The 25,895-nt window shown below is 40.0% G+C and overlaps 1 protein-coding gene and 1 long non-coding RNA gene across 5 annotated transcripts; one reads left to right on the top strand and one right to left on the bottom strand.

Annotated features, from left to right (window-relative positions):
• Positions 1 to 3,056: 3,056 nt before the first annotated feature.
• Positions 3,057 to 3,697, bottom strand: LOC122771584. Its single transcript, XR_006360623.1, has 3 exons — positions 3,605 to 3,697; positions 3,448 to 3,502; positions 3,057 to 3,370 (listed from the first exon to the last, which is right to left on the bottom strand). It is a non-coding gene; the product is annotated as an uncharacterized LOC122771584 (long non-coding RNA).
• A 5,191-nt stretch (positions 3,698 to 8,888) lies between these two features.
• sh3d19 (SH3 domain containing 19) lies at positions 8,889 to 25,659 on the top strand. Of its 4 annotated transcripts, none has more exons than XM_044028293.1 (21): positions 8,889 to 8,970; positions 16,605 to 16,644; positions 17,768 to 17,808; positions 18,225 to 18,264; positions 18,436 to 18,562; positions 18,784 to 18,904; positions 18,987 to 19,997; positions 20,521 to 20,634; positions 20,707 to 20,822; positions 21,123 to 21,151; positions 21,242 to 21,455; positions 21,564 to 21,632; positions 21,711 to 21,848; positions 21,942 to 22,014; positions 22,906 to 23,036; positions 23,123 to 23,181; positions 23,279 to 23,508; positions 24,022 to 24,071; positions 24,173 to 24,359; positions 25,015 to 25,124; positions 25,207 to 25,659. In XM_044028293.1, the coding sequence occupies exons 1-21, from the start codon at positions 8,889 to 8,891 to the stop codon at positions 25,312 to 25,314; spliced, it is 3,090 nt and encodes a 1,029-aa protein (XP_043884228.1). In that variant the 3' UTR covers positions 25,315 to 25,659. The 4 variants fall into 4 exon arrangements, with proteins under 4 accessions (XP_043884228.1, XP_043884227.1, XP_043884226.1 ...); XM_044028292.1 differs by having other exon boundaries at positions 18,763 to 18,904; positions 25,018 to 25,124; XM_044028291.1 differs by having other exon boundaries at positions 18,763 to 18,904.
• Positions 25,660 to 25,895: the final 236 nt, after the last annotated feature.

The following is a 25,895-nucleotide window of genomic DNA, read 5'->3' as shown; positions in this document are numbered from 1 at the left end:
TATTTTGCATACACTGATATCACCTGTGTGTGTGAAGAAATGCTCCTTCACGTAAACTAAATGGCCGTGGAACACTCCCTGCCATTTTGGTGCGCTTGATTGTAAACACGCTCTCCCTGTCCGCCTGTAATCCGCCTGTAATCCGCCCCTCCTCCCCCCATTCCCCCTCCCGTGTGCCGTCCTAATCCATCTTAAAAAACAAAATGAAGTCTATACCGCGTCAAAGTCCGAGCCGACGAAGGAAGGACAGAAGGAGATGCTGCTTTTTTTTTTGAAAAGGGAAAAAGAAAAGAGGAGAGACTCAGTCAGTCAGTCAGTCAGAGCCGCTCATGAATAAATGAATAAATGTCTTCCCACCAGTGGAATCACCATTGACGTCAGTGCTGGTTCTGACTCCCATCACGTCTATAAATAGACCCAATCAAATGAAATAGAACACATAGGAAGTGGACTAGTACTGTCTAATAATTGTCCCTCCTGGACTCGGACGACTGTGTCATTCATGAGCAAGAAGAAGAAACCTGGTACATAATCTAAATGATTCTTCCGTCGTGAGAGCGTTTGATTCTCCGTCACTGCCTCCCTGAAGTCAGCGTTTTTGTATATTTCTTGTTTGGTGTTTTATTTATTGGTCTGTAGCCAGCTCACAAAATAACTTCCTCACAGTTTATTCAAACAAACCTTTACTAGCACCTGAGTAACCCCTCGTCCTCTCACACACACACACCACCCTTTGTTTTTTTTAACACTGATCATGTTTGTGGACTCTCACAGACAATGTTTGTAAAAACTAAGAATTCTGCAGCAGAATATTTTTGGAGACACTTGCTGTACAGTATTTGTAAGCTCTATTTTTGTATATGGCGCTTTTTTTTTGGAGGAAATAATGTGCTTTGTTTTTGTTTATTTCACGTTCATTCATTCTAGGGAAACGTTGCATGTGACTGACTTGAACTGTAAATAAAATGTCCACGTTTTGGGGCGATTTGAGTTTTTCCTTTTTAACACGTTTTTTTTTTTTGTTTTTGTTTGTTTTTTTAACAATGAATTTGAACACCTCAAAGATGAGTACAGTATGTTCTAAAACAGCTTTTCAATCCATTCACAGTATAACATAATGGAACCTTACATTTGTGTAACACTGCCATCTCGTGGGTGTCATCTTCCAAAATAAAGGCAACATTGAAACAATAGTGACTCCTTGTGGTGATGACCTGTAAAGACCATGTTCTCCCCTCTTTTCCACATGTTTGTGACAAGTTTCCCTCTCTAGAGCTGCTGCTGCTGCTGCTCCTGCTGCTCCTGCTGCTCCTGCTGCTCCTGCTGCTCCTGCTGCTCCTGCTGCTGCACGGTCGGCACCATCGAGCCTGAGCGGCAGTAAATAACCCGGCTTCTTCCCTCCATTCATTGCCAGATTGTTTTTTTTAATCACTGTGACTAACTTGTGTGTTTTTTTCCCCCCTCTGGCTCAAGGTCCAGGACTCTGAAGCCTCCGGTCCAGTCAGGCTTTTCCTTCAGACGCCTAATCCATCACTTCAGTGAGTGTTCATTAAAGTTTATAACTTTTGAACTCAATGCTTATGATAGTTCTGACTTTTTCTTTTTAAAAGGAGTCACAGCAAATTAGTTTTTAGAGCGGGTTAGCTCACTTTTATTAGGGCCCGAGCTACGAATGGCAGGGGACGGGACGGCTACCTATTGTTATTCCTTCAAATTATTATTATTATTGTTATTATATCCATGGCTATATACATATGTATATACAGTGTATATACATATATATATATATATATATATATATATATATATATATATACGTATATACATATATGTGTATATATGTGTATTTATAGACATATATGTATATACTGTATATATATATATATATATATACATATACATTTATCATATATATACATTCATGAGTAGAATCTGTGGAATTTGCCCTTTCAGATCATCCAAACGTCTCATGGACGTTGACAGAGTGTCTCACTCACACTGACGTGCAGGGGCGTGGCTTCACACCCGCACACACCTTCATTCCAATGACTGACATCACTGACTGCTGCAGACATTCACGCGTCAGTTTATTTCCCTGTTTTTGTGCGAACAAGCACCTGAATTAAGTCTCAGTATAATAACCTGATGGACACATCGTGATCACGCAGCAACATTCAATAATGACTGACAGTGACTTTAATGTCAAAACCACACAACACTCTGTTAAACTGTGCTACAACAGCACGTTTACACTACATTACATAAAACAAAATTATTAATACTTCAGGTACTTTGCTTTAAGATTTTTTTTTTGTTTTTTTAAGAAAAAAAATAAGCAAAAAATGTATCTCAGTACTGGGTCAAACACGCAACATCCGCTTTGCAGTCACCATTTCAGAGGAACATTCAAAAATATGTTTCCTAAAAGACTAGAGTTGAATGAATGAATGAATGAATGAATGTGTAAGATTGTTTTGTTCATTTCACACTTTTTTGAAAAACAAATCTCCTCCTCTTTGTCCGCGTGTTTGAACATAGACGAGAAATCAATAACTTGAGAGTTAAAGTGTTTTTTTTTTCTCCTCCACCAAGAATGTGGTTCGTAACGTGGCCCAAAAAAAAACAGCGGAAAAAGCACAATGTGGAGTCATTCTTAACCCGTAACGCGGGTGTGGTCGCTTGCGAAATAGTCTCAGCCTCAACAAAGTCACTGACACACCCATGGATGAGTTTTTAGGTCATTAATCAGAACTATTTGTCACTGCTTAACTCCAAAAAATACATGTGTATATATATATATATAAATGTGAGCACAAGGAGGCCTTAGGTTGAAACTGTGAATCTAAGTTTTATGATACGTTAAACTCTTTAATCTGCTGTAAAATGACACATAATGACAGGAAATGTTCACTTTTTTTTTGACTTTCCATATATGAAATATAATACACTTAATGTAAAGAAAGAACTAACCCGAACAATCTTAATCTTGTCGATGACTTCAATCGATTCATTTCAAAAGCCGTGAGAATAAAAAAAAGGCAGAAACCAAACTCAAGTGTGTTTGACCACGTTTTATTGAACACTTTGCATCATATGGACTTTAAATAAATCCCGTCAACACCAGCGTCGTCATCGTGGGGGTTATTGCACACAACCGTGTGAGTGGTAACAATAATCACATTCTGTCAGAGACCGCGCTTGAGCAGCGACACGCTGACGTGACACAGTATCAGGCCGCTCATGAACGTGACCCCAGCACGTGCAGCCGGGGCGGCGGCGCTCGTGGTGTTCGCGGCGACAGTCGTGGTGGCGGCAGTCGTCGTCGTCGCAACCGTCGTCGTCTGGCCAGTGACGGTTGTCATGACGGATGCTGTTGATTCGCAACAAAGTCAAATAAGATTTGAAAAACAACAAACACTCGGAGAGAAACACAAGTTGTGTACTCACATATGATCAGGACGTGCAGCAGAATCGTCGACAGCATTTTTAATCTCGGTCGCGCCTAAAAGACAAAAATGGAAATGTTTCTTCCAAATACTTTCATTTAAAGTGATATAAAGAAATTAAAGAGTCCACAGAGACGGAAAGAAAAGCGTGTACTCACAAAACCTCTCTGGATTGAATCGGTGAAGATGCCTTGAGCCGAAATTTCTCTTCGCTCCCGTCTGATTTGCGCTCAGTTTTGACTCGACCTCCGACTCAGCCGCAGCTTTTATACGGTGACTGAGTGCTGTGAAAAATCCCCGTCCACATCGGTCACCAGTGGCTTTGTTTACCTGCAGACTTGTTTATTCTGCCACGACTGACAGGACTCACAAAGCCGAGCAGGTTGGTGATGAACTGAAGGAGTTGTCTTTGCTGGTGCGACACAAAGACAACAGTGTGTAGGGGACAACTTTGAGTTATGGGCTTAAAGGCTGCTGAGGTAGTTGCTGCCACAAAGTATGTGCCATGTCAACCCGCAGGAATGAGAATAAAGGTGAGGAAACGCAGGGTGCTTTTGTTACGGGGGAAAAAAAAACACAAAACCTGCTGCCCAAACGTACTCGAAACCACGTCTCATGATGCGGTCGTTCCATAGAATGTTGCACTGTGTGCACTTGTGTGTCACGACAGAGTGAAGTGACATTAATTTACCAGTAAAGGGATCATTCAAGCTGAAAACAGGGACCGCAATGACGTATTCAGATACAGATACAGGACTTTGGGCCCCTCTTTGGCACCTTCCACTCGTCTTGAAAGGATTTCCTCAAAGATTCTGAAGTCCTTCTGTGGGACTTTGTGTTAATTGTGTCATTCCATAGAGCGAGTCGATGTGGTGATTGGATATTTGGGCCCAAACCAGTCGTCTCTTCAACAAAAACCCACGTTTGATGCCGTCTTTAGTCGGCAGCTTGTGATACGTATTCACACTCTTAATATTTACCGTGCATCATTTGAATTTCAAGAATTGCTGCTTCTTGTTTTGACATTTACTCCCCAAACCTGGCTGTCCACGACAACAGCAGTTAGTTTTTAGTTGAAGTTTTCAAACCAAACATTTAGTTTAGCTTCACTGTCAATTTTATAGCAACAAAGTCTATTAGAATCAGGTTTTTTCAGAATAAAAGCTCTGAACTCGACATATAATTCTCATTTTTTTTGTGAAGACAATCAAGTGATTTTTAATAAATCATCACGTACTGATGTAGAGCATTGATGAGGTCAGACACTCTCACAGTCTCTGTTCGATGGAGCTGAGGTCAGGTCAGTCAAGTTCTTCCACAGCAAACTTGTCAAACCATGTCTTTATAGCTCTTGCTTTGTGTGTGTGCGAGTGTTGGAATAGAAAATTCCTCCAACTGTTGCCACAAAGTTTGAAACATTAGCATTGTACCAAAATGTCTCTATACACTGAAGCGTTAACATTGTCCTTCACTGGAGATGAGGAGCCTAGAGGTCACAGCATGAATTCAGTACTTCACACAACAGGTGTCGGGCCCAACACTTGTGCTTTAGGTGATGTTGATGTTGAGGTAAAAGGCTGAATCAGCCTTGCGTGGATGAGTTTGAGAATAGTAACCGGCGAGTTACGTGGAGCAGGTATGAAAGACACCATTTAAAAAATAAATAAATACATGAATTTGTGTTCAGTTTTGTCACAGCATTCAGCAGTGAGCTTGACCTTTGACCCCTGACCGTAACAATTACTCACAATCCGTTTTATGGGGTGACTTTTTTTTCCCTCTGTTTTACAGTTTTTCTCAGTGGCTTTGGTGCTTTTCTCACTTTTCTCACTATTTACATTTGCACAGCAGTTAGTGCATTCCTCAAAAGCAAGTGTTCATGTCAATGAAAGTGTCAGTGTCATCCAAACGAGAACAAGAGAGTCAAATAGTTTAATCAAGTTTTCATTATGTCATTATGTTTATTCTCTCAAGTGTTTTCCAATGCGGAAAAAAGGTCAAAACTCGGTGACACGACCTGAAAGAGCACTATACACTACACTTGTACTACAGTAAAGTTACACATTGCTGTAGTTAGGGGAGTAAGTGAGTACAAGACCTTTTTACTGTATATGCTCTTTGTAATTCTCCAGCATTGTGCAAAATAAAAATAAACTACAGTCACTTTTGGTAGAGCTGTGCACAAATGTGAGGTTGTCATTCAATCCTATGTGGTGCAGAGTAATGTAAACATTACTGTCAATACTATACTGTCTCCCTACCAAATGTTTGAATGATTGAATTCACAGTAGTTTGGTTGCACCCTCTGACCAGCCTCTGCCATTGTGAGGCCGTGATTGACATATAGTATAGTTCACTTTGACTGACATGACATAAGCAAATGATAATGTAAAAAAACAGCAGCTGATACATGTCCAAAAGCATTGGCAGTTTGTTCAGAGGAAGGAGAAATGGGACGTTGAACTAACAGTTTTGAGAATTTTCATTCTGATCTGAGACAAACTGTAAAGTGTGTGGTCACCTGACTCTCAGGGAAAATCCAGACCAGACCAGACCTCCGCCCCACAGACATAAATATTTGTTCACGTCGCTCATCCATCCGTCAGCAACCGTTTTATCCTCCACATGAGGGTCACGGGGGTTGCTGGTGCCAATCTCAGCTGACACAGGGCGATGGGCGGGGTACACACACACACTCTGGACAGGTCGCCAGTCACTTATGTTTGTTTTTTATTATTAAACCTTATTGAAAGAGTATGTGACGCTCACCATCTTGTCAATGTGTCATGTGAACAAGTCTTTAAAAACAAACCAGGAAAAACTGCATCACATGACAGTATGTGATAAACTGTATGAATATTTAGTTTTGAACCCTTTTTAACTCCTATTGAAAAATATATACAGTATTTTCAAAACTTTGAATTAGTAATTTAATTAATTAAATGAGTTACCTTCCTCCATGTCTTTCAGGTGAAAATTAGCCTTAATCTAAAAATAAATTATTATTATTATTATTTTAAATTACATTAATTAAATAAATAAATAAATAAATAAAAAAGATCACGTGGAGGAAAACATGAATTTCCGCAGTCTTTTAATTCAGACTAAAGCAGTGGTGCAAATCAGCCTCTTGTGGCCAAACATGGAATTACAACAATAAACAGTTAAACCTACACGTTTTGACTAGATTTTTAAATCTTTATAAATAAAAAGATTATCCTAACTTTTAAAACAAATAAATAAACAGAGATAAGTAGAAGTAAAATTAGGGTTTACATATTGCATTGATTACATCACTTGTACACTGTATTTTAATGTATTATATTTCTCTATAAACTATATTTAAATAATTCTCTGTGTTTTAAAGTGAATGTCATTTGCGTCAGTGTCAGTAGATTCTGTTGATTATGTTTGTTACTGTGAACAGACAAACGTCACGGATGTCCTCACACTGGTACATAAATAGACACATATAAAACGCACGGGGGCGCTGTGGAGTCTCCATATCAGTGGCAACACTGAACAGCTGCAGTGATTTAAGAATTAGACTTGTATTTGTATTATGTGTACTTTTATTATTTATAATTTATTCATAAAAGTGCAGCAAGTGTTTAGTGGTGTGTTTGCAGATAGAATCCACTTCTAGAACTGCAATTATTCGCAGAAAGTATGAGTGAATTAAGTGATTAAAACTGTACACATTTGTGTTAGTCTATATGGGAATTATGGGATGTCTTTTCCTTTGGTAAAGGATAAGATAGGATGTCTGCTAATTCCATCAAATGCAGCCTTAGAGTGTCGTGTTGTTGGGAGTTTGTTTTATGGTGCAACAGTGGCCTCTTGTGGAGAAGAGTGGGAACAGCACGCGCTGAGAGTTTCAGAAGGACAATTCAGCAGAACAGTGACCTTTAAATGACCTTGTGCTTTTAAGGATATAATTGATGACAGTCTTGTGCTTCATTGTAAATAATATATTATTTTATTTATTTCTAAGCGTCTGCTTGATCAACTTTACAAAGAGTCTCATCAGCGTTATTTAGATGCTGGAGCTCTGTTTATGTGACAGTTTTCTATGTCACAACACATTCAGATATGTGGGTATGACAAACAAACAAACAAACAAACAAAAGCAGCCGTTTCAGCGGGAATAGCACCCGTTACTGATCACATGATGTAAGTCAGGACAGTTTGACACTGAAGCAACATGTACATCATTACTTTGACTTCACTGTGATTTTCCTACATGGACTCGCTCCAAGTGGTTCTGATCTCACCTGGATCATCTACTGCAGCCAGGTCCAAACACGAGAGAAGACTGAAGAGTGTCAGGGCCCACTCTAAAAAGGTGAAAATCCTCTGAGGTTCAAACCCAAAGTCTGAATTATGAGTCTGATCAACACACATGACTCGGATCAATAATTCAATTGTATATTGTTGTTTTCATGTGAACATCATCAGAAGAGTGTGGGTGACATTTTAACATATTAAAGACATCTACATATGTTTAGATACATGTTTATCTCAAATGATTTGGTTTTAGTTTGTAGTTGGAGATTACAAATTTAGTGCACATGTGCTCGTCTGTTCCCATTTTTAAAAGCCAAATCTAATTCAACCTCATAAAGGCTCTTACAGACCGGCTGACACTAAAATGTCTTAAAAAGATATAACTTAAAGTCTGTTTTTTTAAATCTAAAACTCAATTTCAACACTGAACATTTATTTATTTATTTATTTATGTATGTATTTGTTTGTTTGTATTTAATGACCTTTTCGCGGCCCACCTGCAGTACCGTCACTGCCCAGTAGGGGAATCACTGATCTACTGACTAAAGTTCCACAAAAAAAAAAAAGCTATGTCAATTCAGTTGCGTTAGTACAAAGACTTAAAAACAGCTCATGGTCTGTTATTACAGTTCATGCCAGGCTCTGCTGGTTGCCATGGCAACTGATGAATAGAACACACTCAGAACAAACTGTGACTGAAGTGAATGTACTGTAACAACACAATTGTATACATATATAGATATATATGATTAAGAGTGAATACAAATACGCAGTTAACTAGACAACAGCCTGACTTCTGAGATTAAAGTCAGGATTAAGACTTTTTTAAATAAATGACAATTAAATGACAGTTGATTGGTAACGGAAACATTTTATTTTGCTGATGCTGGCGGTCCTGCGTCCTGCGTCCTGCCCACCACAGAGTCTGGATGGATGGAGGTGGTGCCACTCACTGACCGGGCCAAACAACACCACCTCCATCCATCCAGACTCTGTGGTGGGCAGGACGCAGGACGCAGGACGCACACAAACGTCCAGTGGTCAGGACAGCTGCACGCGCTCAGTGTGCTCGACGGACGCGAGAGCCGTCAATTCTCCTTCACTCGTTCTCGTTCATCTGCGTGTTTCTAACGTCTGTGTCGTTTGTGAACCTCGATGGCAGAAGCGCGGAGGCAACATGACACCGAGGGGGAGCGCAGGGATCTGCGGGGAGCGAGGAGCAGGAACCAGGCAACAGGTAAGAGAGAGACACAGAGAGAGGGCAAATAGTTTAGGAATGAAACAGACTGACAACAACTATTGTTTCCACAGTCACATAGAATAGAATAGAATAGAATAGAATAGAATAGAATAGAATAGAATTACCCTCTTCTGATCAGTGGAAAAAACCGACATGGAAACTTTAGAACCAAGAAAAAGTTACAGAATCTATAAAAAAACAACAACAACAATAATACTCCAAAATATTGCATGAATGAACATGTCACTAAAATGTAGTGAATATGGGAGAATACAAACACATTTATACAAAATACACATGTGTACTGTGTGTGTGTATATATGATGTTGTACAATAAAATTGTATCTGTACATTTGTACATTTACCTTTTGTTAATTATCGATACCAAACGATTCAAAATGGTATGACGTGTAATCATAAGGACCATAATATTTGAATTATTATTTAGCTATTTATTTATTTGTGAAAAACATATTGGAATCATAACATTTATAGTTTGATACAATTACATATTCCAAATCATTTGCCCTTGAAAAAAACCCACTTATTTGTAAAAAATCAAAGCATTTTAGCATTTTAAAGTGATTACTAACTTAATTGTTCATTGATTAATCAGTTTGGGTGGGTTTTCCAGTTTTTTCTGCTTCTTAAATGTGAATATTTTCCGGTGTCTTGCTCCATATAACCAGGAAATTATTAAAAATTTGACAACATCATCATCATTTCCAGGTTTGGGAAACACTGATGACATTTTATGGCCCAAACAAGTACGCGACGAATGTAGAAAATAACGTTTAATTAACGGTTAAATGTCTCGTTACAGTAGCTGCTCTGCACGTTTGGTCCCATAAGCAGAGAGTTGTGATTAGTGGATGGATGTAAAGAAATCTTAGATGTTGGCGAGAATGTTCCCTCACTGTAAAAGTTATTTCTTGGACAAATAGACTGAAGTTAGTAAAAGTGTCTTCATATAACTTGATGACACTGTGACTCACTCATTTGCAGGTTATTCCTTTTTCTTTTTTTTTATCCTTTTATCCAAAGTCATCCATGTCTGCTGAAAACCTTTACCAGACTTATTGTGACTGTGCTCCCTCAGGCTGGTGTCGTGTGTCACACAGGGGCAGATTTCGTCCTTTTCCTTTTGTTGCCAGCTGCTCTGTGACTGCTGCTGCTGAGTAATGTCAGCATGTGTTCAAGTGACAGAGCGGCTGTGACGGGAAAATAGTTCTGCTGACTTTGTCGCTGGATTTGCTGGATGTGTTCATGTGTTCATGTGTTCATGTGTCCACAATGGCCTAAAAAAAATAACCAAGAGACAAACTTGTCAGTCTTGTCTGAAGTACCTTAAAGGGGAAACTTAAGTAAAAGTACAACTATCTTACCATAAAATGACTTTGGTAGAAGTTGAAGTCACTTATTTTTATAATATTACTTCAGCAAAAGTCTTTAAGTATATGACATTTACTGTACTTATGTATCCAAAGTCTTTTTCTAATATAAAATGTACTTAAAGAGTGAGGAATTAGGATTGAGCTGTGGTGGCTCAGTGGTAGGGTGAGTTGTCTTCCAAATTGGAAGGTTGTTGGTTCAATTCCCGACTCTGCTAAGACACTGAACCCCACGTTGCAGCGTGTGAATAGCAAAAGTGTTTGTGCTTTGTTACATGACGACATCTAGTTTATGATGTTAGCTTCATAATAGTGAGTGTGGATCAAAGGTTCAGTGTGTATAACATTTATCATTATATGATGTTGCAGCCACACCTGTCATAAAAATGCGACTGTTAATTATTCGGCATATAGAAAACTGAATTCACCTTTTTATGCCCAAATTTGAGCAGGACTCTCTGAGGAAGTCAGAAATAAATCAAGCCAAACCCTTTAACCCCTGAAACTAACTTTTCAGTTCAGGAATAGAAAGTAAATAAGTATAATATGACATCTTCATCAAGAAATAATAGTGTGCTTTATTATAATAATCAGTTAAAACAGAAACAGAAACAATAAAAAATGACTTTCATAATGATCAATGCGGTTCATTTAGGGCTGCTGTGACTTTGGATGGTGGTCTAATACATTAGATAAGCACTGTATGTAACTTTCAGTCAGCATCAAAACTAAATTCAAAAACAATTCATACAATCAAGTTATTGTACTATGGAAAAAAAATACTATTGTAATTGTTTTAACTTCAATTTCTGCCAAATAACACTAGTTGTTCCCACATTTGACACTCTGGACCTTTAAGTCAACAACTAAAAGCTGCCTTGAGACAGAGCTTTTCATAATTTGGTGATTTTTGTTCAGTTTTTGAGTGATTAAATAAGATTATTGTCATCGCACAGGCACAGAAATGAAGTTACACTACAGGAATTAAACTGAGGCGAGGTGAGAGGTCTGGAAAGACAAAATTATCTTAATATCCCCTGATACTTTTACAGTCTCGTCTCATAAGTCTAAATCAGACATCGCCCCCTTTTCGCCCTTACTTAGTATCTAATGCCTTTAAAACAAACCAAGAACATACTGTAACCAGACTTGTGCAGAAAGAATATGAATATGGAATTACAGCAAATTATGTTATCACGGAACTGACATCACACATAATGATACTTTTGCCCTTTTAATTTTATTGTTAACCCTTTCTGACTCTTCCAAGTGTTGACTTTTGTCAGTAAAGTTTTACTCTCTGTTTATATAAAGTCTCATTTCTATTCTTGAAAAATGACTATACTTTTAGCATGTGTCATAACAGATCATTTCACATTATTAGATCTTTTTTTAGACTTGTGCCGGTTATGCTTTCTCTCCACTGGCTTCCTGTTCATTTGAGGATTGATTTTAAAATGTTATTGTTGGTTTTTAAAGCTCTTAATGCTTTGGCACCATCTCACCTCGCTGAACTTCTTCTTCTTCACGCTCCATCCCGAGCTCTGAGGTCTAAGAACAGGCTGCTTTTCGATTTTAGTGCCAAAATCCACTGCAGTCAAGCCAGCCGTGGTTCACGTTTGCCTGGCCAGAAAACTCAAAGAAGAACAAGAAGAAACAAAGAGAAAACGTAGAGAAAGTAGTGAACTAAATACTTCCCAGACTACCTGCAAGCATAATATGAAGTACGTCCACTGTGTACTTTTTGAGTAATCCTCTGTCGAAGGACAAGATTAAGTCTATTTCGCCCTACTTCGACATGGAATAAAAAGCTTATTTTCCATAAGCAGTCCATGATTCACACACTATTGAACTTAGTACTTCCCAGACTACCTGCATGAATAATATGAAGTACTTTTACTGTGTACTTTTTGAGTAATCCTCTGTCAAAATCCTTAACAGAGGACAAGATTAAGTCAATTTTGTCCAGCTTTGACATGGAATAAAAAGCTTATTTTCCATAAGCAGTCCATGATTCACACACTATTGAACTTACAAGCATAATATTTTACTGTGTACTTTTTGAGTAATCCTCTCTGTAGTCCTATGAATCTTGGACTACTTATGTAAAATAAGCTTTTTATTCCATATCAAAGTTGGAAAAAATGGACTTAATCTTGTCCTCTGGTAAGGATTTTGGCAGAGGAATACTCAAAAAGTACACAGTAAAGGTACTTCATACTATGAATGTATGTCACCTGGGAAGTACTAAGTTCAATAGTGTGTGAATCATGGACTACTTATGTAAAATAAGCTTTTTATTCCATATCAAAGTTGGAAAAAATGGACTTAATCTTGTCCTCTGTTAAGGATTTTGGCAGAGGATTACTCAAAAAGTACACAGTAAAGGTACTTCATACTATGAATGTATGTCATCTGGGAAGTACTAAGTTCAATAGTGTGTGAATCATGGACCACTTATGTAAACTAAGCTTTTTATTCCATGTCAAAATAGGGCGAAATAGACTCCTAACAGTCAATTACCGTAAACGTTAGTAAATTCGCGCACTAGAATAAAAACGTGCGGCTGACCTGTCGCTGCCCCTTAACTTTGGAACGAGTTCCCCATTGAAATGCAATGTTGAACATTTGAAACACCCACATCTTCTCCTTGGTCTTCACTTGGGGATAAAAACGAACCCCTTCTTTGTCGTTTTTAACCATTTTACTATTTTATTACATCACTATTTTACTATTTCATCTCTATTGTTATTGTTGTGTTGTGCCTTTAAACCTGTAAAGCAGCCTTTTTGTTCTTTCTTTTTTTTTTTAAATGTGCTTATGAATGGAACACAGCGACATCATCATTATTTATGTGACCTTTTACTGTAAAATGACAGTGACGGTGCAGTGTGTGTGTGTGTGTGTGTGTGGCACAGCCGCCACTTCCTGAATGACCACATTCCACTTGACGAGTTTGGCTCAGTAAACACGGGAGAGCTGGGACACGAGCGGGCCCTCCCTGTCTGTGGGCGTGTTACTCTCAAACACACACACACTGTAACACACACACACTGTGACACACTGTGTGGACCAGGAGGGACGTGCGGCGACAGTTGCGCGTGTTGTTGCCTCGTGGAAAAAGGTAAGAGTCGTCGTTGTGTTCAGCAGAGAGACACCGGGGAAGTTTCGAGTCGCCACAGGTGACACGTCAGTGTTTAGTGAAAGTACAGAAGCGTCTTTTGTTTTTCTGTCGCTCTCACGTGTCGTTAGAGTGTAACCTGAGTCTGTTTCACACGGACAACAAGCAGCAGGTGTAACAGGTGGATCCGTGTTTTCAGGCCCGGAAAGGAATAAATAACATTTACTCTCATTAGTAATTGTGTATTTTAAAACGTGTAATTTTACCTACTAATTTATGTGTCAATATTTCCATTAGAAATCTTTCCTTTCTATACCATCTATACCATAATCTCCTGATTTGCTTGTCGTTAGTAGTATTGTAAGCAGATACTTGTGTAGTATATCTTAAGTTTCCCACCATATGTCATCCCAGTATACTTTACACTACGTTTTAAATCACATCTGTGACCCATTTTGACTGAAACATTTACATATTTTATTTTGTCATGATCTTATAGTTATGATGGGTTTAATTAGGGATACACCATTAACTATAACCGTACACCAGGGGTGTCAAACATGCGGCCCGGGGGCCAGAACCGGCCCGCCAGAGGGTCCAATCGGCCCACAGGAAGAATTTGTTAAAATTTCACACTAATCTAAACGTAATGTCAAATGCTCCAGATACCCGTGACTAAATGTTTGTGCCTTTATAGATCCAGTGTGCTGTGTAAATAGTAAATGTAGGCATGATATTGTTGAAATTGCACTTATATTTCTCAAGACATTTCATGTTTTGTAAAATTATCCTTCAGTAAATGTAAAACAAAGGAGAAAAAAACTAAGGAGTTCTTGTTGTTCATAGGTAATTATGCTATTATTTTACTATTTTTACTAGTCCGGCCCCTTTGAGATCAAATTGTGCTGTATGTGGCCCTTGAACAAAAATGAGTTTGACACCCCTGCCGTACACTATGGTCCCTCTTAACAGCTTCCACTCTTTTCCTAAAGATCCTTAAGTGTCTTAAGTGTTCTGTCCGTTCATTCTGCAGAGCATTCACGAGGACGGGCCCTGATATTAGACGAGAAGCACTCGCTCGCACTCTCTGTCTCACGTCAGCCTCAGTTCTCCATCAGGCTGAGGTCTTTTTACTTGAATGAACTTGAATGTGTGTGTGAATGGGTATGAAAGATGAAAATGTGCCGTATAAGAGTGTGTGAATAGTGTGGAGCAGCTTTGAGTGGTCATCAAGACAAGTGAAGTGCTCTATTTTAGTTCTTTCACAGCAAACTCGGCCTTGCTTTGTACACTGGGAGTAGAAAAGGGTCTTCCTCCAACTGTTGCCACAAAGTTGGAAACATGGCGTTGTCCAAAGTGTCTCTGTAGGCCCAAGTGTTAAGATTGTCCTTCACTGAAGACCACTTTTGTCCGTTATTGCAAAAGCTGCTTGAACTGTGATGAATGTAGGTCGAGTTTAGCTCTCGCTCACGTTTCTTAACACCCTCACACCCCATAGACACAAGTGAGAACAGGTTTAAGACAATTACAATTAGACACATTGCAGTTGGATTTAATCCAAAGTATTTTTCTTTTTTGGAGGAACACACAATGTTTTTTCAGTAAAACCATTTGTTTTTGGAATGATTTTTGAATTGATTTCATTTTTTTCCCCCTAAGTCAAACCATAAAGACATTTCCTCTGCATCATTGCAATATTAAATAACTTAACCGCAGTAAATATCTAAGTGAACATGAGTTAAAACTTTCAAACGAAAGAGTTCCTGAGGAGAAAAATGATGCGACATAAACGCGACGTGTGATCGCTTCCTGTTTGTAAATTTAAATGTGACACCAACTCGTCTGGTTCATTTACATCAAACTCTTAACTGGTTCGTCAAGATTTAATTGATGTTCCGCTGGTTAGGGTTTGGTTCTAGTATTTCTAGTTCACACTGTCCTTCTGGTAAACTGTAGCAAACTACGTTTCAATTCTTTAGAGTCGGTGTGAGACGAAACTTTGTTTCTGAAAAATGAAAGGATGAATTTATGAGCAAAATGTTCCTCATACCTAAACCACGGTCACGTTTATATTACTGTGCTGCATGTTAGATATTACTTAAATGAAACTTAAATTCTCTTCTATTTTATCCTCTATTATCACTCATTTAGGCCACAGTGAGCCAACATTACAGGCTCACTTATTTATTTATTTAAATATGTACATATTCACATTGTTTTGTATATTTTCATGATCAGCTAACTGAATAAAATGTCATTACATTTTCATTATACCTATAATGTTGTGTATAGATTATATAATAATATTCTAAAAGCATCATATTGTGACACAAGAACCAGCTCCGACATGAAGCTTATAATATTGAATCGTTTTGTGCTGTGCTTGGTTACGCTAACAATAATTAAAGGGACACTTCACCAAATAATATAGAGGTTTTTTACTGAGATAAATGTGTCATGTGATCATCGAACGTCCACAACAGAGGATGTTGGGACTCGTGACTATTAGTTGATGTCAAAGTCGCTTCCTTCAAAGACAATAAAAGCCCTATTCTGCTCTTCAATGAGTTTCCGTAAATTATAAGAGAATGGGAAATAAACACAGCAGCATCACAAGGATCTTTTTTTATTATTATTATTATTATTATTATTATTATTAGTAGTAGTAGTATTATTCACTTGGGTGAATAGAGCCCTTTAATTGAGGATCATTTGTGAGCATCCAGGCTGACCACTGACTACTGTGAATTATCGGTTTTACGGATGCTGTCAATCGCTTTATCTTTTCTTTGCCTTTTAAAACAAAGTTTAAAATCACTGACGTCATCGATGGTCCTTAAAAACCTGTGGTGAAATGTGTCAGGAACTGGAGATCACATGTTTACAACCACCTGATGTAAAGGAACATGCAGCGTCACCAATATATGTTAATGCATTTTACACACACTGCGTGTGACAGATGAGTCAAATCATTGTGGCTGAGCATTAAAGAGTATTTTATGGCATAATAGCAGTTAGATTTTGTTAGTATAAAATGTGCCGCTTCCTATTTTATGTGAATATCACACTGAAACATTCCTTTTATTCATAACTTGTTGTTTCTCTATTTCCCTCTGCAGATCAGCCTGAAAGAACCAAACGGGAGCATTTACACCACAGGTTTGTTCATACTTACACACACACACACACACACACACACACACACACGTCTGCTCTTTTACACTCTGGGGCTCCACAGGCTGCTGCTGCTGCTGCTGCTGCTGCTGCTGCTGCTGCTGCTCAGTCATTGAAATGGACACTGTCCCTTTAACAGTGAGATGTGCTGATGCTGATGTTGTGACTGAACCCAAACAATGAACTCATGAAAAACCTCAGCGAGTGACAGGGAGAAGGTCAACGTGAGCATGTTGTTGTTGTTCTTAGCACATTTTGAGATAAATAAACCTCTGTTTGTTTAACTCTTCATTAATCAATGACATGAAACATTTTGAGATAAATAAACCTCTGTTTGTTTAACTCTTCATTAATCAATGACATGAATCACATGGAGAGAGAGAGAGAGAGGGAGAGAGGAGGGAGGTGATGGTTGTTCTTTCCCCCTGATAGTTTAGATCACCCTCCCAGTGTTGTGTGTCAGCCTCCTCTGTTTACTGTAGCTTTGGTGAAGGCTCAGGTGGATGACGGCGGTTACTTTAACTTGTGCTCTTAAAGAAGAAAAGGGAATCGTAATGTGATAATGGTGGTGTTTTTTTAAGTGAAGTAATGATAGATCTGTCGGAGGAAAAACAGCCTGAGGACAATAAAGCGGGATCTGAAGTCATGTACATGTACTGTGTTTATGTGGACGTGTTGTTCTTTTTCTCATGTATCGATAAAAGTCGACACCTTTTATCCTCATCTTTATTTTAGGGTTTAAAACGGTGGTGGTAGTTAAATGAAATCGTCCAGAAACTGGATGTCATATGAAATGGTTCACAGTTGACTTACCTGGTTAAGTAAAGGTCAAATAAATAAATAAAATTGTTCTCAACCTAAATACATTTTTTTTCCTTTTAACATAAGCAGTATATGCTAAAATACTCCTTTTTATAGCATTAATTACATCATCTCAGTTACAAAAGTCATGTCCACAGTTTTTTTTTTCCAATAATTTATCCTTTTATTCCATTTTTATACATATTTTTTTTAGCCATACATTCCCATTGATATTTAAGCATGTGTGTGTGTGTGTGTGACACCTCGATGATAAATGGCATTTGTCGTCTTCTGCTCTGTGTCACAGTCAAGGGCCTCTGTCGTCTCTACGAGCTGCGATCAAACGAAGTAAGTCGCTGACGTTCTTTACAGCAGTACTTTTCACATCTGTCGTGTTCCGTCTGATTGTGAGCGTAACTCAAAAAAGTGACAGTGACAGATTGTGATGAAACTTTCTGGTAATGCATGCTGTGGCCCAAGAAAGAAATGATTCAATTTTGGTGGTGATCTGGATTCAAATTCAGGATTTTAACAAAAAAAAACAAAAAAAATAACACAATTGCTAACCTTGTGAGATAAGTTTACTGACACTGTGGGAAACTGAGTGGCCTTGGTGGACATTTGTAGAAATGCAATGCCAAATCAGAATGGTATTTTGTTACTATAATCTTTTATCTTATATGAAATGTTTCCTTCATAGAGCTGATCATGACACCATAGGTTTGAAATCTACATGGAAACGTAACTATTTTTTCTTTCTTTAGCCAGAAGCAACTCTCAGTGTGAACATTACAGAGACAGAAGGTAAAACAGTTTCCATCGACCACGTTTACTTCTTGACTGTGTCAATGTCTGAATTACATTTACAACAGTGCTGAGAAAAACCACGCTGTGGACTCAGAGAATAAAATGGGTGGAAGTGGATCTTGGTTGTCTTTCAGATCTTTAAAGCATCTTTGCGGTTTTGTCTTCCAGACGACCAGAGATCACCATCGTCTCAGCAGAACCTCTGGGCAGTAACAGCTGGTATTCCGGACCTTCTGTGGTTTTCCCCTCTCTTCCTCAACCCAGCTGGTCTTCACATGTCCAGACTGTCTCCCAGGTAGGACCTCATCCCACTGAGAGGGTTTTGAATCCACATAAATGAACACACCTTGGTTCTTTTCATATACACTGGTACATAGAGGGTTCCCTGGATGTTATGGTTGTGGCTCTTGTGGTGATCATGAGTCAAAACACATCCAGTTTGTAAATGCTATAGTTTACAGGAAAATAATGCACATGCTCTTTTTCATGACTCAGCCTCCACCATCCTATGACCAGGTGATTCAAGAGAAGACACAGGAAAAGCCCACTGCTGCTCCTCGGCAGACCGCCGTCATCTCCACAAGTGCCACACAGACCGACCCTGAGAGGGGAAGCACTGTCCCACAGTCAGCTGCTGGTGAGATGTACCAAAGTATCTGTCACTCCACCTTCAGTCTGTTTCAGCTCCACACCTGATGATTGTTCACATATGTTTCCAGGTAAAAAACCACAAAAACCACCAAGACCATCCCTGCCCAGACCGGCAGACACAGAGACAGCGAGTCCAACTGTTTCACCTCCTGATCAGACCGTGAGGACAGACACCACAAGTGGATCCAGTGTAACACCAGAGCAACCCAGGCGAGCAGATCCAGTTCCAACGTGCAGCAGATCTGTTACTGTCCGCTGGGACTTTCCAGTCAATCATCTCTCTGCACCTGAAACCACTCCCTCTTCTTTACACTCAGAACCTCAGCCACGCCCCGTGCCACTTCCTCGTAGGAAATACCAAAAGCATGCAATAGTAGAGGAGGTCAGAGTTCAGTCTTTGGTGAGTCTCAGTGAAGGTTGTGACCCCGTTCACCCCGATCCAGAGGATGAATCCTCAAATAAGTATTTAAAGGAGTTATTGGAGGTTTTCAGTGCCGACAACACGTCTGAGGAGAGACGCGACGTTGTCGACCAATCCGAAGAGGCCTGCCGAAGTGAAGATGCTGTTGGCGAGATGAACACCAGCAGTCATCGTAATATCCAGGCCAGGATCCAGGCCTTTGAGAGCCAGGCCTGCACCGAGGAGGAAAATGCAGTGGAACCAGTCAGACCAGAACCCCGACCAAGGAAGGCCACTGTCAAACCTCCAGTCGCTGCTAAACCACCCGTGGCGCTTAAACCTCCGTTTAACCAAAGTGCTGATGACGACAGTCAAAATGTCACCTACATAAATGTAGGAAACCACACACCAGCCGCGAGGCCTCAGCCCCCGAGGAAACCTGTGGGAATGTCTATAAAAGAGGAGCTCGAGACTTTACACCGCAAAGGGGCCGTTCCACAGCGGTCACGTCCTCCTGGTTTGACCAGAGCCAACAGCGTTTATGAAGAAGAACCTTCACCACTCCCTCCTGTACCTCCTGTGAAGCCTCCTAAAGAGCCACTCAAACCCAACCTGAACATTAACAACCACAACTCGGCGTCCGTGTTCAACGAGAACGAGTACGAGAACGCTCTCGCGCGTAAGTATTACGCTTTCAAATAATACATTCATCGGCTGATATGATTGAGTAGTTTGATTCAGGGCATCAGGTGACATCCAGGGTGACAGGACAGGTGTTTATACCAGGTGTCCTCACCTTTATATCACTGGCGCACACAGAGCGAGTAAAGGAAGACGGCTTCATATACTTTAGCAGTGATTTCTCTTTTCTTTAATCACAGCCATGATTGTGATATTGAAAATCGGTGCTCCGCCAACGGCAATTGTGATGAACAGCCTCCTGACTACATGCCTGCATGTGCTAATCACAGCTGCTGCTGCTGCTTTTCCCTTGACTAAGCAGCTCCAATTAAGGTTCCTGGATGCATACAACAGATAACTTACTGACATAAAACATCAGGAGACTCCAATGCTTTTTATCTTCTCTCACTCCTAACTAGCTCCAATTCACACCAAAGATCAACTAACCATTGTGTTTAGCCCGCGCTTTGCATACAGCCATAAATACACAGCTGTAAGACGTCCACTGCCTTTTTATTCAGACCACATGCCGGTCGAGCCCGAGCGTAACGTGGACACCAATGGAGCCTCCTTCCCCAGGCAAAGTGTGACGAGGAGGCCGACCACCATCAGAGTCCCCAGCAGAGCCGTTTCATGTGAGTCCAGATGATGTGGCTTTTCTGTCTGAATTAAACCTTGCATTACGGTAACAGCTCGTCTCTCTTCAGTCTCGGATCATCATCATCAGGACACGGCTCCTCCCCTTCCTGTTCAGAAGCCTGTGGGCTCCCTGAAAACCTCAGCGCCCCTCAGGCAAAGCTCGATGCCCGTCCTTCCTCCCCAGGTAGCTTTTCCTAATCCACAGTGCAAACATCTTAGGTGTTGACATGATAAAATATACAGTACATTTTCTGTACTTTACATTTTAATGCTTTGTGCTGTTCCTGTATCGCTGCACATTAAGTGTGATGTGGTGCATTCTTGTTCCAGCTTGATTTCCTCAGCTTTTCACACACACAAATGAACTGTTGTAATCCCATGAACTCTTTGCCTTTAGCTGTGACTGAATACTTTGTGTCGTTGCATGGTTACCATGGTTTCTAGTACCGTTTTAGTGCTAATAAAAATGCCCAATCTTCTGCAGTTTGGACCCGAGCCATCGCTTCCACCTCGGTAAGTGAGGGCATGGGAAAACAAAATCCTCATTCATTTTAAAATGCAAGATGCTCCTCACTCATCTCGATGATGTTTGTTTCACTTCAGGAGACAAAGCACCACCAAAACCCTCCCACCTCGTCCTCCTCCAGCCAAACCAGGCCCGGGAAGACCTCCTCCTCCCAGCCTTCAGGCTACAGGCCAATCCGTTTCATTGCCATGGGAGGTTTCACCTAAACCCCAGAAACAGACGTCCCACAGGAAGCGACCCGTCTTACCTCCGAGACCCAGCCCAGGCCATCGTCTCTACAACAAATACACTGTGAGGGAGAGCCCGCTGCACACCTGTGTGTATGTGTGTGCTATGTATGTCAAACACGGCACACGGTTCAACATTAAGTGCATGTTTTTTTTTGCTTTCTTTCCTCAGCTTGAACTTCCTCATGGAATTGCAGCCCTCGACTACAAAGGCAGCAGCACAGGAGAGCTGTCGTTTCAGGTGACTTGACTCGTTTCCACATAAAAGTGCATTCGCACATACTATCATTTTAACATCTTGAAACGTCTTTGTCAACAGAAAAACGAAGTGCTTCTTCTGGTAGAGGAGATTGACCAGAATATGTTTGAATGCCAAATTGGAGACCTCAAAGGCAGAGTCCACAAGTCTCGCATGAAGGTCATAACTCCTCTTGCCTCCGATATGTCTGCAACGCAGGTAACCTGTGCGTCCAAACGCTTTTATCGACGCTTGTGTTCCATGTGAGCGCTGATACGCGAGCCTTTAAATCTGCGTTGTGTTTCTCTGCAGGGTCCTGGACCAAGTGCTTCAGATGGAGGCAGCGGTGGGCAAAGGATGCAGGTTATTTATGACTTCAACCCAGGTGACGCATGCTTTTGTTTTTGTTATTCATTAGAATATTGATATGCATCTCAAAGCTCTGTGTGACTAATGAACCAGAAGCACATTAGCTTAGCATGCAGTCTGGAAGCAGATACAGGATAACGTGTGCTTATCAGTGAGCATGACAGGAAGTACAGTATGTTTGAATATTCTGAAGAGGCAGCCAAGTTCAGTTACGAGCATTTAAAAGGTCACTTCACCCATTAAATATATAGGTTGTTTTGTTTTTTTACTAATTACCAGAGATACGTGTGTTATTCGCTCATCAGACGGTGGATCTGAGATGCATGTCTCATTCCAGTCGACGTCAAAGTCACTTCCTTCAAAGAAAACAAAAGCCCTACACTGCTTTTCACGGTGTTTCTGCCAGTAATAACAAGTTTGATGAGTAAAAGAAAAAAAAACACAGACGCATCATAAAGATTTTAAGTTTATTCTTCACTTGATTAATTGGGTGGTTAGGGTTATAATGGGTGAAACAGACCTTTTTAAGTGAAATGATTTGGATGTTTTGTACATTTTTATACCAATAGACTACTAACAGTGTCTCTCACACACAGTGTTGTGATGTGATATATGTGGCGCCCCTAAACAAATTAAATTATAATAACAAGTCTTCATGTGTCAAGAAAGTCACCTACGTCTTCCGTACTCTACACCTCAGTCACCTTTTAAACGTCAGGGGCACTCACAAGGAAGGAAAATACAATTCAAACAATACCACGTGCCTGTCATGTAAAACAATAGACCAGGGACCAGTCATTACACATTACAGTCAAACAGCATTCATGAAGTATCAGTCTTCACATCAGGCAGTTAGCGTGTCTCTTAGTCAGAGCAGTCGACAATGATGTGTGTTCTGTTCACAAAGAGGGTCCAGGAGAGCTGGGTCTGAAAGCAGGAGACATCGTGACCATGGTGGAGCCGGTGGACAGTGAGTGGTGCAGAGGCACTTGTCGCGGATCGACCGGGTTCTTTCCTGTCAATTACGTCAAAGTCTTGGTAAGTTGGAACTGTTGAAATAGTTTAAAATGTAAATCATGTACAGGATGTGATGACATTTTAAGTGTACAATTTGATTGTCACAGTCAGATTCAACAAAGCCCCTGCCTGAACGGAAACCGAAGCCTCCGTCTGCAGCAGTCGGGTACATTTTTGTTTACAAAATATTCTAAAATCTCTGCATAGACCTCGTCAGTGTGACCTGAATACACCTGATGTGTGAAACGTTGTTCCCTGCGCAGCGGTCCACGCTGTAAGGCCAGGTTTGACTTTGAGGGCGAGCACAGTGATGAGCTGTCTTTCACCGAGGGCGATGTGATCAAGCTGAAGGAGTACTGTGGACAGGACTGGGCTCGGGGACAGCTTGGCGCCATATCTGGAATTTTCCCTCTTAACTTTGTGGAGATCATTGAAGATCTGCCTCCACCTCCAGGTCCACAGCAGCCGCAGCCCAAGAGCGTAGCACTGCCTGGTACGATTATATGACGGCCTTTGTGTCTTTAAATGGGAATACTTACACTTTAACACGTTTAACTTTTCCATCCTCAATCAAAACAAAAGAGTGTGTCTGTGTTTTTCCCAACAAAGAGCCTCTCTGCCATCTTTCTCCTTTGTGTTTGCATTAACCTCTGTGGCATGTCAGGAATGCATGCCTCTGTTTCTGTTTCATTAAATCGCTGTTTACAAAGAACGTCTCCCATCAAAGTTACACTTACAACTGTTTCTGTAGCCAGGAGATGTGGAATTATTTAATGACTCTGGGAATTAACATGTGCTCATAAAACCCACACAGTTGTCATTGGTCTCTTTCTACAGCGTTTTGCATTTAACTAAAGTAAAAATGCTGGATTTATTCATCTATATGATGTGATGTTGAATCCTCATCAGGTTACTAGAATGTATTTGATGTAGATTTATTCTTTGTTAACTTGTCAGATCCTTCTCATGTTAAATAATGATTATAAGACATGTTTACCTCCTACAGGTATGGTGCCTTCTTCGACTGCAAAAAATGAGTTTGCCAAACCCTCTAAGGTAACTCATATTTGGATAAATGCAGTATTATTATTAGTAATTTGAGTATAAAGTGTCTCCTGTAAAAGAAGTTTGTGACATTTTGTGACTTTTTGACATAGGTGTCTCAGTCCAGTGTGGACTGGGCGGTGGCTCGGTATGACTATGCCGGGAAGTCGGACGACGACTTGTCCTTTCAGGAGGGCGACCGTATCCTGGTGACCCAGCGTCTTAATGCGGAATGGAGCCGTGGCAGACTCAACGGCAGAGAAGGAATGTTCCCCACAGCTTTTGTTGAGAGCGGCACTGGTAAGTCAGACGTATGAGGTGTTGCCTTTTTGTTGCTCTTATGAAATAAGAACTGGGTGTTTTACTGCATTACCATCCACATGACAAAGGGCTGTGCATGTCCATGTCGTCATGGGAAACAAAAGTAACTGTTTGTTGATTTGATTATTATTATTATTATTATTATTATTATTATTATTAATAATAGTAATAATGTACTGTAATTGGCACAAAGGCAGCAACTCATTTTTATTTTGATCGTCTTATTTTTGGCAGTTTCTTATGACATTATATAGTGGAAAATTGATTTTCATAACTAGGGCAATGAAGTGTATCAAATACTAACTCAACTATTTTCTTTAGGCTATCTAATTATTGCTATGGAGATTGTTTTTCACAATCTGTCATCTGGTTTTGCAGCTTCTTATATTTTCTGGTTTCTTTGCTCCTTTATAACAAAATACTATTTGTGGATGTCATAATTTCAAGATTTGGGAAAAACAGATTGATGTTTCAGTTTTCTGATATTTTATAGACAAATAGAAAATATACAACTTAATCAATAGGATTGGATGCACACTCCATTTAGTTAATTGGCTGTTTCATCTGAAACAGTTTAGTATACAAACACGGTTATTTGTCATCTACTCAGTGGTTTTGTATCTGCCTTCCTCAGCAGGTCAGCAGTCATCGACTTTACAGCAGAATGCAGCTGCACCAAGTGTTGACAGAGGCAGGGCTTTATATGACTTCACATCAGACTGCGATGAAGAGCTCTCTCTGCAGGTACCATCGAGTAAAACTGTTCTTGTCAACATTTACACAGCAAAATGATCACCACTCATTTCCTCCTCCTCCTCTTCCACAGTTTGGGGATATTATAACCAATCTGGAGTCTTTAGATGAAGAATGGTTCATGGGCGATTTAAGAGGGAAACGGGCCCTGGTCCCTAAAAACTATTTGCAAGTACTCTGATCGTTACAAAGGTGGCTTCAAGGACAAAGACCACACTGAGGACACTTGGTGGACATCCTCAATTGACTGCCTTTGACTAAACTGCACTATTTTTCCAATTGAGCATCATTTAACCTAGAGCATTGACTTAATGATAAGCTTACTGAATAACTTAAGTTACAACTGGTTGTAAATACTGTGGATTTGGCTTTAAAATCATTGTTTTAACATTTGCACCATCTAGTGGTTTGTTGCCTTCATTTCCTTACTTCTACATTACAAGCACCTACACTGTACGAATACTTAAGCTGTTTTGTAACTGGTCTAATTATATGTAAATAATAAATACAAGATTGAAGTTGCAAATTCAGCGTGTATTTCCGCACTACCACAGCATGAACACCACTTCCCAGTTTTCCCCAAGACTAATTAAATATTGCCCCTAATGCCAAGTGAGGGGTTACATCCCACTTGTACATAGATACTCCATTTAAAATAGCTAGTGGTATTGACCACGATCACATGGGACTAGTATTTTTTAACACTGTAATAAAGCAGTAAACCGTTTTCAAAATGTGTCAAACCAAACGAGTATCTACACC

The sequence above is a fragment of the Solea senegalensis genome, linkage group LG6 (assembly GCF_019176455.1).
Source record: "Solea senegalensis isolate Sse05_10M linkage group LG6, IFAPA_SoseM_1, whole genome shotgun sequence".
In the NCBI taxonomy this organism is placed as follows: Eukaryota; Metazoa; Chordata; class Actinopteri; order Pleuronectiformes; family Soleidae; genus Solea; species Solea senegalensis.
This window is presented reverse-complemented; position numbering and strand designations above follow the sequence as displayed.